This window comes from Anticarsia gemmatalis, chromosome 22, assembly GCF_050436995.1.
Source record: "Anticarsia gemmatalis isolate Benzon Research Colony breed Stoneville strain chromosome 22, ilAntGemm2 primary, whole genome shotgun sequence".
NCBI classification, from domain to species: Eukaryota; Metazoa; Arthropoda; class Insecta; order Lepidoptera; family Erebidae; genus Anticarsia; species Anticarsia gemmatalis.
In genome coordinates, this window is record NC_134766.1 from 3,389,511 (window position 1) to 3,401,595 (window position 12,085).

General features: G+C 35.3%; 3 protein-coding genes across 3 annotated transcripts in view; 2 read left to right on the top strand and 1 right to left on the bottom strand.

Moving 5' to 3' along the window:
• Positions 1 to 317: 317 nt before the first annotated feature.
• LOC142982853 (uncharacterized) lies at positions 318 to 2,153 on the top strand. Its single transcript, XM_076129552.1, has 3 exons — positions 318 to 466; positions 756 to 899; positions 1,032 to 2,153. Exons 1-3 carry the CDS (start codon positions 409 to 411, stop codon positions 2,126 to 2,128), a joined length of 1,299 nt encoding a protein of 432 aa, XP_075985667.1. The 5' UTR covers positions 318 to 408; the 3' UTR covers positions 2,129 to 2,153.
• A 242-nt stretch (positions 2,154 to 2,395) lies between these two features.
• On the top strand, positions 2,396 to 4,820 carry LOC142982947 (uncharacterized). The gene is made up of 3 exons (XM_076129702.1): positions 2,396 to 2,690; positions 3,139 to 3,285; positions 3,550 to 4,820. The coding sequence occupies exons 1-3, from the start codon at positions 2,621 to 2,623 to the stop codon at positions 4,803 to 4,805; spliced, it is 1,473 nt and encodes a 490-aa protein (XP_075985817.1). The 5' UTR covers positions 2,396 to 2,620; the 3' UTR covers positions 4,806 to 4,820.
• A 346-nt stretch (positions 4,821 to 5,166) lies between these two features.
• LOC142982948 (GMP reductase 1-like) overlaps positions 5,167 to 12,085 on the bottom strand; it is a 29,944-nt gene continuing 23,025 nt past the window's right edge. The window contains exons 5-8 of the mRNA XM_076129704.1: positions 10,413 to 10,478; positions 10,194 to 10,316; positions 9,624 to 9,840; positions 5,167 to 9,259 (exon numbers count right to left, since the gene is read on the bottom strand). Coding sequence (XP_075985819.1) covers positions 9,090 to 9,259; positions 9,624 to 9,840; positions 10,194 to 10,316; positions 10,413 to 10,478 — 576 coding nt within the window. The 3' untranslated portion in view covers positions 5,167 to 9,089. The remainder of the gene's footprint in view (positions 9,260 to 9,623; positions 9,841 to 10,193; positions 10,317 to 10,412; positions 10,479 to 12,085) is intronic.

Consider the following 12,085-nt stretch of genomic DNA (forward strand, 5'->3'; position numbering starts at 1 on the left):
GTTAATGAATACGTCCTTCCAACCAGGAGTGCGTGAATGCAGCATTACCTAATAGGTTTTTGTTTAAGTTAATATTTGGAACCAGCATTACCATTTCAAATATTGGTAAGGTTACATTCCCAAGGATGGTTGAAGTTAGGCAGGCAACCGGTGGTATAAACATCATCCAAATCTCTTGAGAGCATGTTTTTAAGTAAGAAAACATACTGTTCCGGCCCTTGAGTATTGTACGCTTTATATTAGCCTACTTAATTTAATTAGTGCAACTTTTACAAGCCATATCAACGAAGCAACGATATAATTGGTTCACAATCATCATAAAAATTACCATTAAATTCGGAAATGCTTTAATTAATTTGCTCTCCATATTTCTTAATGATTCTTTTACAATAGACGAACCGGGGCAAAATGGTTGGATTATTGTTTCTACTGTGTTTGTCTATTCAAAGCGTAATTTCTGATCGAGGTAAGAAAATAGCTTATAAGTCTCTTCTACAATATTTCATGCTATTATTTACAAAACTTACGTGAATATAGGTTAATTTACTTTACAATAGGTATCGAAATGTATTCTTCAGACTTTGAGTGTAATTTCAATAATTGGAAGGCTACATTTTATATACCTGTAAAATCACTCGCCACTGGCGTATAATTATGTAGCTATTTAGTACGGAGTATCCTCTGTACCTAATACGCTACTGAGATACGAGATAGGAGTTGTTTACGGTCGAGTTTATTAAAAGGTCTTTTTACAGATCTTCAGAATGTACCGGATGAAGTCCAGCATCTTGTGAAGTCTTGTCGCATCGGTGACTACGTGAAAAACGAATGTATCAAATGTCTGTGCACGTCCAAAAACATTTTTGAATGCGTTCCTCTGAATTGCAATAAAACTAGAAGTGAGCATCGTTTATCTTTGTCCATCACTATAAATCTAAAAAAATCGATTTTTGTAACAGGTTTTTAAGGTAAAAATGACGCAATTTTTTATTAAATTGTAAAATGATGTTCACTAAGGCTTTTTTTTCTAGGTGAAGCAGAAATAGACGAAGTCTCACCAATATGCCTGCCAAACCAGCTTTACGTACTAGACCTTGTCACTTGTATCTGTACGAAAGAGGGCAAATGGCCTCACAAGAACTGCTATGAAACCTTCCAAGCACTACCTCCGAACACCGTCGAGAAGCACAAATGTGACCCCAACTCCTACGCCGTGATAGAATGTAATGTTTGTTGGTGCGGACCCGACGGCGAGTTTATACCAAGCCGATGTACTAAAAATACATGCGACGAACAAACTCGTAGAGCGGGCGACGACACAGACACCACTGTCGAAAAGAAAAGCGTCTACGGCAATTGTGAAACCAACACCTGGTACTCAATGGGCGCCTGTCAATTCTGCTACTGCGTTAACAAAAACAAACTTGTATGTAACACTGGAAACCCTAGTCCTAAAAATCTTCAATTAGGATCGTATGTGTTACAAATTTGTGGTGAGACGTTTCTTAAAGAGGCTATGGAACTCAAACCTGATGGTGAAGATGAACCAACAGTATCGAGTACGACGCAAGCTCCAATTGAAGCTGTAGATGATAACGATGAGGTGAAACAAGCATATAAAGAGGCTGCGCCTGTTATAGAAGAAGCGAGTGAATCTGAATCTGAACAAGAAGAAGGGGTAAGTGAGGAGAAAGCAACAGTAACGACCAACGCACCAGTTGTAGTTGCTAATGCCTCTTCATTGAGAACAAAAGGAGCTTCAGATGATGAATCAGACAGTGAGGAAAGCGGTGATGAGTCAAAAAGTGAATCTAACGAAATACCTGTTGATTTCGGAGATCGCGCAGAAACTGACAACAAAAATGAAGCTTCAAGCGACGAAGGAGAAACAATAAGAAATAGTTCAAAATCTAACACAGAGCCTGCAGATGTTAAGTTTGAAGATCATAAAATAAAGATTAATGTACCAACGGTGTTGAATAAAGTATTTCAAATGGCACTGAGAAAGTCCATGGTGACGCTAAGTAAGGAGAAGGAGTGTGAGCCTGGTACAACCTCTACGAATGGCTGCAATGTCTGCTTCTGTTTGAAGAACGGGAAGAAACTTTGTACTTCACAGAATTGTTGATAAATAAAGTTGAAACATAAACTTTCTTTTTGTTTAAAATTTTATTACAAACTTAAGGCAAACATGATAATGATTTAAAGTGTAGGAATTTCAAAAACGAGTTATTACCGGCAACTCAATTTTTCGTACAATAAAGTCAGGTTAACTCAATAAGGGAAACATTATGGTCACACAAAAAATAATCGTAGGGTTTTCAAAAAATCGTTAACAGAAGTGTAGTTTTTATAAAGAGATTAGTTTATGGAGACAGATGAAAGTTTTGCAGCATATTCTTGTTTTACATCAAACAGTTTTTTTTATTTTCCTCAAAATACCTTTCGATTTTTTAAAGTATACTTGTGTTGACCTTGCAAAAAGCGCATTAATAAAGTTAATTCTAAACTTCGATAAAACAGACGTCAGTTTCAGTCATAAAGTACAGACTTAATTAAAAATTGAGATTATTTTAACGAGTTCCATTTTATAAATGCACAGCCGGTCGTCTTTGGGTTTATGATGATTCTTATATTATATTTGTTGTTTTTTAAAGTGTATGTAGTATATTCACTGAGATCTCATGCACGTAAGTAAAAAGACAGATTTTTTTAAGGTAATGTCTGACTTTCGACTCTTAAACTATCTTCACGATTTTGCTATTAGTTTCATACCTAATTGCTTAAGCAGTTTAACTGCGGCTGCCTGAGGAGGGAGAAATTCCAGGTGGGCAAAGCCATGGGCGGAAAGCCAGTTAATACTATTCTCTCTCTCTCTCTCTCTCTTCCTGGCTATTTGTCCCATATGGTAGTGGGGTCAGCCTTCCTTACACTCTTCTTCCACTTCGCCCTATCCTTGACGTCGTCTTCCTCAACCTCACATGCCTTTATATCTCGCCGCAACACTTTTGTCCACGTGGCCTTGGGTCTCTCTCTGATTAATACTATTATTGACATTAAATATTATCTACTTTAGCAGTACAGTTACCTCTCGAACTCGAGATATTATATACTTAATAATAACACGTTTATTTCCAGGGGTTGCTGAAAAAGTATGGCGTGAACATTGCGGTCGCAACAGCCTGGCGCTGAACGACTGTAACTGGTGCAAGTGTGATGAAAAGCTGCAGTTCGCGTGCACCGCTCGCGTCTGTGATGACGTCGATATGTTCGGACATTTTAATGGTAAACCTTTCTCGTTGCTAGAGGTGGCTTGATGTTTTGGGTAGGACGCTCTGAACATGGTCGCTGGATGGCTGATTTTATAGTATTTTCTCTGTCTACCAGCTGTCATGATAAATTTTACTTCGAGACTTATGATAACACCCGTTTGAGCTGTTGATAAAGCAGTGTTTTCCAATAAAAGCACAATAATTTACAGTTTTATCAGTTGTACCTAAATGAGAGCTTTGATATTGTATTAACTTATAACTTAATACAAACTTGCAGATGCCATCAGGGAAATGGAAGTCGGTATGGAAGGCCATGGCTACTGGAGATCATTGAGCACAGCTTGCGAAGCTGGGGTCTACTACAGGAAGGACGAACTTCTCTGCGTCTGCAACGAAGACGGCAAATGGCCAAACCCGGTCTGTCGCGACACTTTCCAAGTTCTCCACTCGGTCGAAGCAACCAAATACGAAGCACCAGACAACCAGTCTTGTAAACCGACTAAATTGTACCAAGTGGGCTGCAACATTTGTTACTGTCCTTCTGCAGAGAAACTTACACCAGAATATTGCACTCAAAGAAAATGTGAGGACGATGTATCCACTCCTAAAGACCAAAAAAGAAACGATGTCCTTGACGAGGTCTATGCTGAATGCGAACGAGCTAAAAAGTATAAAATTGGCTGCAAGACTTGCATCTGTCTTCCTAACAACAGACTCCTATGTGACAACTGCACGTCTGTAGATGAAGGCACAGCTAAAATACGAGCTATTAAACCTAACAGTCTCTGTTCCGGTAGACAGCCTGGAGAACTCTTCAAAAAAGACTGCAATACTTGCCATTGTGATAAAAAAGATGTGATTTACTGCACTGTGAAAAAATGCTTAGAAGACAACACTAAGTTGTCTTTACCAAAGATAGATTATGAGGCTGTAGATGCTCCTGTAGATGACAATGACTGTGTTCCTAAGACAAAATATACCAGAGATTGCAACATATGCCATTGTTTCATGTTAGATGGCGTCAAATATTTTGGATGCACATTAAAGAATTGTGACGCAGCCAAGACAACCAAAAGCAGCAACGAAACATGCGTTGTCGGTACGAAATATGAAAAGAACTGTCTGATCTGTCATTGTGTCAAAGAGAAGGGAGTTACACAAGAACTTTGTACGTTCAATGATGAGTGCAAGTTGGGAAATAAAGCTGTTCCCTTTGGAGATAGCCAGACTTTAGACATGTTACATGGGTATTGTGAACCTTTACACATTTATAACCAAGATTGCAATAAATGTAGATGTCTGACTGATGGTAAAACTGTTGGTTGTACGTCAAAAATATGTCCGAAAAAGCTCGTCCAAGCCAAGCCGGTGGTTGTGGAAATAATTCCGTTTATTCAGAAGCACAATGACTGTCCCAAAGGACACAAGTACAAGGTAGATTGTAATGTTTGTCAGTGCATGTCTAATGGTAATGCTATATGTACGACGAATCAATGCAACCCGAATTTAGTAAAGTCATTTGATGATTATTAATTTGTTTTATTTATATTTTCATGATATTATTTTAAAGCTTGTTGTTACTTAAAGGTAGGTAGGCAGGCGTATGCAATGGATAAATCGTGAGTGCCGTTTTATAGCGGACCAGACATTTGTTATTAATCCAAACCAGAGTTACCGTGCTACCAAACTCCGGACTAAGAAATCCTTACAGAAATTAGAAAGAACTAAATAGCATTTTGCCAGACCTCGATTTTGAACTGAAGATGATAAAGGTCATCCACTTACACTCCTACTTTTGTAGTTCGAGGCGAAAATGTTGATGTAGAAATATTTTTAGAATATAAAATAACAATTACATTACACTTCATATACAGGGAAAAATAAAACTGCAAACTATGTACAATATCTATATTGTAGAACATTTCAAACAACATTTCATCGTCTTTTTAAATAATTTATAACAAAAACATTTAAATTAAATACACTCAAAAACTTATCGATATAAAGTTTGTGCTTCATTACTTGATAATTATAAAAAAAGTAGTTTGTTTTAAAAATATGTTGACTTGGCCCTGCACTGTCATACGCCTAGTTGAACAATAAGAAGAGATTCTATAAATAAAATTTTGATTTAACTTGTAAAAGATACATATAAATTGTGAAATTTCATTTAGTTACTTTTATTTGCGTATTGCTTGTTTAATTGGTGCTCCCAACATACGGTATGATCAGAGACTAATAAATAACCTAGCTATGTTCATTTAACTTAATTGACGTTTAGTCTATATCGCTGATTGTTGGCAGCTCCTCGCATGATCAATTATTGTATCAACCACATTGTAAAACTTTTTGGCGATTGAAAAGAGTGGCCGTGAGTTTCTCGCTAGCTCTTCTCATAAGGCTCTACCCCCTTTCCGAGCTAGTGGTAGATTCAGTAATTGTAACGACTATCATAAGTGTCAATATTTGACCTAAATGAATAAATGATTTGATTTTGATTTTGATTTTGATTTTGATTTTGATTTTGATTTTGATTTTGATTTTGATTTTGATTTTGATTTTGATTTTGATTTTGATTTTGATTTTGATTTTGATTTAATTCTTATGGATACATCCAGTAGATATTTTTTAGTTGTCTTATTACAGTCCAAGCATTGCTGACTTTAAAATTAAATGACCGTGTGTGTATCAACCTGAGATAATTAATTACTTCCAAGACAGAACTATAAAATGTACAAATACGAGACAAATAACTAAGTGAAATTCCACCAAAACTGACACATATTTGTATATAATAAAACAAACTTTAAATTCACATATTATTATTTAATTAATTATTAATTATAAATATTTAGCTTTATTCAATCACCCTTTGAAAACCCTGTAGACCAGACGACTCATGGATAAGTACCGAATAACCTAACTACAAGATTAAAGTTATATATATAAATATATTTTAAAGTACGATAATTTACTGCGTCAAACTGTAAATAGCCTTTGAACTTTATTTTATACTTTTTTTAGTTGTATTGTTGATTATTTTCTGTGTTTTTTTTCTATCTTTTAAACAGCGCTCAGTAAATTATTTACCAATATAATATTGTAAGAAATATACATTTAAATTTAAATAAGAGCAAGTCGTGAGTTTTTTGCCGTTTTTTCTCACGACAACGGGAATAAAATTTACAAAATAAAAGATATTTAAATTTGAAATCGAAAGTGATAGTTCGAAAGTATCTGTCAGTATTCTACTAGTTACGCTATCTAATACTTATCCAGGAGTAATACTAGTCTTAAATATAGTGAAGTGAGAACAACTATCTAGGAAGTGCTAAAAGCTAAAAAAGCATATAGCAGTTATTTCACAACGTTATTGAATATAGCTAAAGTTATTAAGTTATCTATAATTCAACTATTATTTCTATTCGTAAGCTGTTCATTTTGATCGTGACTTATTTAAGAATTAGCACCAGCGAATTGAGTTTTATTAAGCTATTTTATTTTAAGTTATATATGGTTTAGTGATGTGAATAATAACATTTAGCAGTTATAACTGTTTGTCACTTCATAACGTAAAGAGACGTCGTTATTGTTGTAATTATATGCTAGCCTTAGTGTCTTAAATGCGTAGAATCAAACTTTTTTTGAATGAAATTATTATTTATTAATGAGGACACAATTTACAAATTGCTTTGAAAAAATTTTTTTTGTAACTTTGCGGACTTATTCACACCACTACCATATACTTAGGCAACGTTACTTACGAAAGGCGATATTAGGCCTTAATGAAAGCAAAACTTTAACCATTGAATTATAAAAGCTATCGTATTTGTATTATATTTAAGTTTATTCAACTGTTCCCATATATGTACGTACTTTTTAACCCCTTGATTTTTAAGAAGGTTTAAAGAATATCATGAATTTCTCGTTTGTTATTTAGGTTGAAGACACATTTTTGACCCATAAAACGATAATAAAATGGCTCTAACTAATCATAAACACACGAGAAACCAAGCATTTATTTACTCAAAAAAACGTTTTACTGAAATATGCAAAGATTGACTGCATTCTAAATTATAAATATGAGACCTCTTCAGCAATACACAACTTATTTTTTTCTTTCTGATTTATACTTATATGACAACAGTTGAAAAAGACTATAACTTGGCTATTAGCACTATTGTGCGTCCATTTCTTATTCCATACATTTATTCTATGTTAATCAGTCCTGCTGATTGAGACGATTAAATAAAAAAAACTAATAACATACGTTATAACTATTGTAAGTTATTAAAACTGTTATTTTATCATAAGCTTATTTGCACGGCGTGATTTTTTATAAATTACATTTAATATCAACAGAGTACAAACCTGTTTTATTCAAGACATTTCATTTCATTGAAGAAAAAGAATTGGGAAATTAATTAAAATTTATCCTTATATTAATTTTTTATTAAAGTTAAAGACAGTTATACATATTTTTTTTACGAAAACTTAGATATAATTGGGTAGTTGCCTGGCTAACGAAAAATTATTAAAGTCATACTCGTAAGAGGTTCATCTAGAATGCTCAGATTATGTAAATTTTTTCGTAAATAATGTTGAAATTCTAATTATTACAAACATTTTATTAGACACTCATTGTCACTACGTCGTATTTCTATACTAAAATGTGTTTTTGACATTTTATAAAGAGTAGCTGATTTGACTGGTAGGCAACTATCCTATTTTCTAAAATTTGTTTAGTAATGGCTGTTAACGAAATTCTTGAATAAAACAGTTTTACATACAAACAAACACAGGACATTTGTGCTGACATTCATACAGTGTCGGTACTAGGCTAGCATAAGAGTTAACAAGTAAACGTTGACGTCTAGATTTGATTCTAACTAACAATAGAACAAGCCTTTCAAGTTTTAGGCTCCATTTACAAATATAAATAGGATCAAAGAACATTGACCAGAAATAAACCTAAAGTTTTTTAGAAAAGCGTTGCTACATTTGCGTGTTATTATAAAAGGGTTGATTAATTTAAAATGTCACTAGTATTGTATCGCAGAAAATTTTAAATTGTGAATGTGACATTTCAAATTTGATGCTGTCAAATGGCATTAATTAAATCATAGGATAAAGTAACTATTATTGAACTATATCTTATATTATCTACAATGGTCAATACGTAAATATTCGCAAAAAAAAAGAGACAGAACCGTGTAGACTTCCTTATAGTCTTGTGTCAATGTTCTTTGCTCCTAACCTTACAAAATAAAATACACAGTTCTTACAAAACTCGGTTCGCAAACTCATCTAACGACAGAATATTGAAACACCTCTCAAACATTGGCTTTACTTTCCGAACTGGCGGTTCACTAACTATAACTTTGACAATTATCAACCAGTAACTTTACGAAACCATTAGGGCCAATGCAATCCCGGGACAATCGCTGACATACTTTTTGTCCTTCATATTCTTACCACTGTATTAAACAACGCACAAGAGATGTTATTAACAGTACCACGTTTTGTTCATATTATTTGTATTTCAGGCATTTTATCCGCAGACAAAAGTCTATCTTATTTACAGCGGGCTTATCACGTATCTCAGTTAACAACTAGTGTACGTCAAATTGATGGTCACTATACATTGCTGATTTGTAGTACCGTATTAATTGGTATAGTCTAGGGGAAAAGATAATGTATATCATAGTGGCTTTCAAATAGTCGTCAACTGAGATACGTGATAAGCTCGCAAATCTTCAGAGTGTACAAACCGAGTGTCATAACCGTGTAGAATGTGGTAGAAGGTAGGTTGTTGTCTTAAGAGAAGGTGTCATTGACCTGTCTTGTGCAGCGCACGAAGGTGGCGCGGCGCGGCAGCTCGCGCAGGCGCGCGGCGCCCACGTACGTGCAGGCCGAGCGCAGCCCGCCCAGGATGTCCTTCACCGTCACGCCCACGTCGCCGCGGTACTCCACCTCCACTGTCTTACCTGCGAGGAAAAGATTTGTGTTAAAGATCTTGGTAAGGTAGAACAATGGCATGTTTGAGAAGACCTAGGTCTGTCTAATCTTTAGGATTGTTATGCCTTAGGGCAATTTTCTAGAAGAAGAAGAACCAATTTTTGTTAGAAGGTCTTATTTATTGTGTTTATACAAGTTGATTTCAAGAAATTTAAATACAAAATTGATGGGTAGTCTTCCTAAACATCTAAGAAAGAAAAATTGCTTATTAACAGGACAGCTTTAGTCTGTAGTGAGTTTATCTCAATGGAAAAAAAATAATGGGCAAGTAATTTGGAGAATATGCAACCAATGCTCTAAAGAAAAATAATCCATTGTCAAATTATTTCTCACCTTCCGAAGACCTGTACTCAGCAACTCCGCCCGAATGCTTCAACATGGCAGTGGACGAGGACATGCCGTAGAACAGCTTGACCTTCCTGCCATCAGGGTGCGTGACCACGTCCCCCCCACACTGGTCGTGGCCCGCGAACATGCCACCCGCCATCACGAAGTCGGCGCCGGCACCGAATGCCTTAGCTACGTCGCCGGGACATGTGCAGCCACCGTCCTGCAAAGAATAATTATGATATTTATTTAATTTTCGTTTAAATTTTCTAAAACCTTATAGGGATAGTAATACACCTAAAATTATTATTTAGTTTGACAGTCTAAAGAAGGTATTAGACGAATGTATAAAAAACATATACTACGATAAAAAGAACGAAATTTATAAAAGCTTTCATGTACTTTTACGCCTAAGAATTGCATACAAATTTCCTATATACTTAAACAGATCTTCTTCTCACTAATAACATTGAAATATATACTCTAAATACTGACAGGCCTTAACAATCTCAGACGCCAGTCAATTTCTTTACCTAAAATAGTATTGTAATGTTATGTAAAGCAATGGGTCCTCACCGATATGATATGTCCTTTAAGTCCATGAGCGGCATCAGCGCACTCGATAACTGCTGACAGCTGAGGGTAGCCCACACCAGTCTTGATCCTGGTCGTGCATACTGACCCTGGGCCAATACCAACCTGAAACATATTGGTCAATTGTTTAGTACTACTCTATAATTGGATAGTTGACTGGGTTAACGAAAAATGATTAAACTGATACTCGTAAACACATACCTTAATGATATCAGCTCCAGATAAAATTAATTCCTCTACCATCTCTCCAGTCACCACATTGCCGGCCTGGAATTTAATATATAATTGTGACGTACCTATAGCTTATATAAACATGTTACGTATATAACCGTGTTATTGTATGAATAAATGTCAGTATAACCGCAACTCTCGTCTTGATCACTTACATTCCTAAACAACACCTCACATGGCGACCCTGCCGAAAGAGTCGGCCATCCGATCCCCGTCGCGCATTTGACACCGGCTTGCGTTCGTCTGGCGCCATACGTACCATATATGGAGCAAATTTTTTAGAGTATTCGCGTACCAAACCAAGATGCATATTATTATAACGTTGTTGGACTTATTAGCACGTATTTTGGCACAGTCAAGATGGGCAAATCCCAATCTCGAGAGGAGGTAATAATTGCACAAAACGCAGCAGGATCGAATACGGCCACAGTGGATGAATTTCGGTATTACTTCAGTACGACGACAATAATACTGTCGCTTATAGCCTTGGCGATAGGCATCGGGCTGATTTTTGTCGTATTAAGAATGTATAAGAAGTGTCACGGTCGATGGATAAGACAAGAAATATCTCGGCACAATCTACGTAGATCAATTTTTCGGCGTGAGCGTTCGCGAGACCAGAAGGACGACGATATCGAAATATAGCGCTACAAGTAACTTTTCGGCATCACGGAGTCGGCGTTCGTATTATTATTATAGCAAGTAAAGTGTTAAAGTGGCGGTAAAATGAAAGTTTAACAGTGACTGTGCAGTGAAAAAAAAAATATAATTAGGCGCGATTCGTTTAAAAAATGTAAGTTAATGTATTCTGTTTTCGGTTACTCTGAATTACTATCGTTTGCGGCGTACTGTGTGTATCGAACTATATAGTGGACTTTAAGGCTTATAAAGTATATAATGTGACCAACTATTTACAATATTGACTTCTATAGTGGTAAGTTATGACTGAAATTTTAGAAACCTTATGTAAAGAAATAAAAGAAGTTAGAGTATACTTGATTAAAATTGGTGAAGCTCGTAGAAAAGGGAATATTTTGATAAAAAAGTTAAGCGAGGCGAATGATATTTTTTCTAGGTATCAATCCTGTGTAAATCAGATTAGCAGTGATATTAAGCAAGGTATTATAAAGACTAGTGATACGCCTTTAATTGACAAGTATATAGATTCATTTCAAACTTTATATAGTGAAGTTTTGTCCTTGTGTAAAACTGGTGTACCGGCAGAAATCACCATGTCGACCTTCAACATTAAAGTAGCCTTGAGTTTATTACCACAGATGACAGATGAGGAGGAAAATATACAAAAATTAATTGAGAATATAGAATATTATGCCTCTACCCTTGAGACCGCTGAACATAGTAAGCTCATTGAATTTATATTGAAGAGCAGATTATCGCGATCAGCAAAATTACAGTTGAGTTCTAATTATTCTAAAGTATCTGAGTTAGTTTCTGACATGAAAAACATTTTATTGCCAAAAAAATCTTCAAGTGCTTTGCAAACAAAACTAATTCGTATGAGGCAAAATGAATTAACAGTAAAAGATTTCGGTAAACAAATCTCTGAGTTATTTGTGAACTTAACGATTTCGCAGGCCGATGGTAAATCAAGTAATTATAACTTGTTAAAGCCGATAAATGAA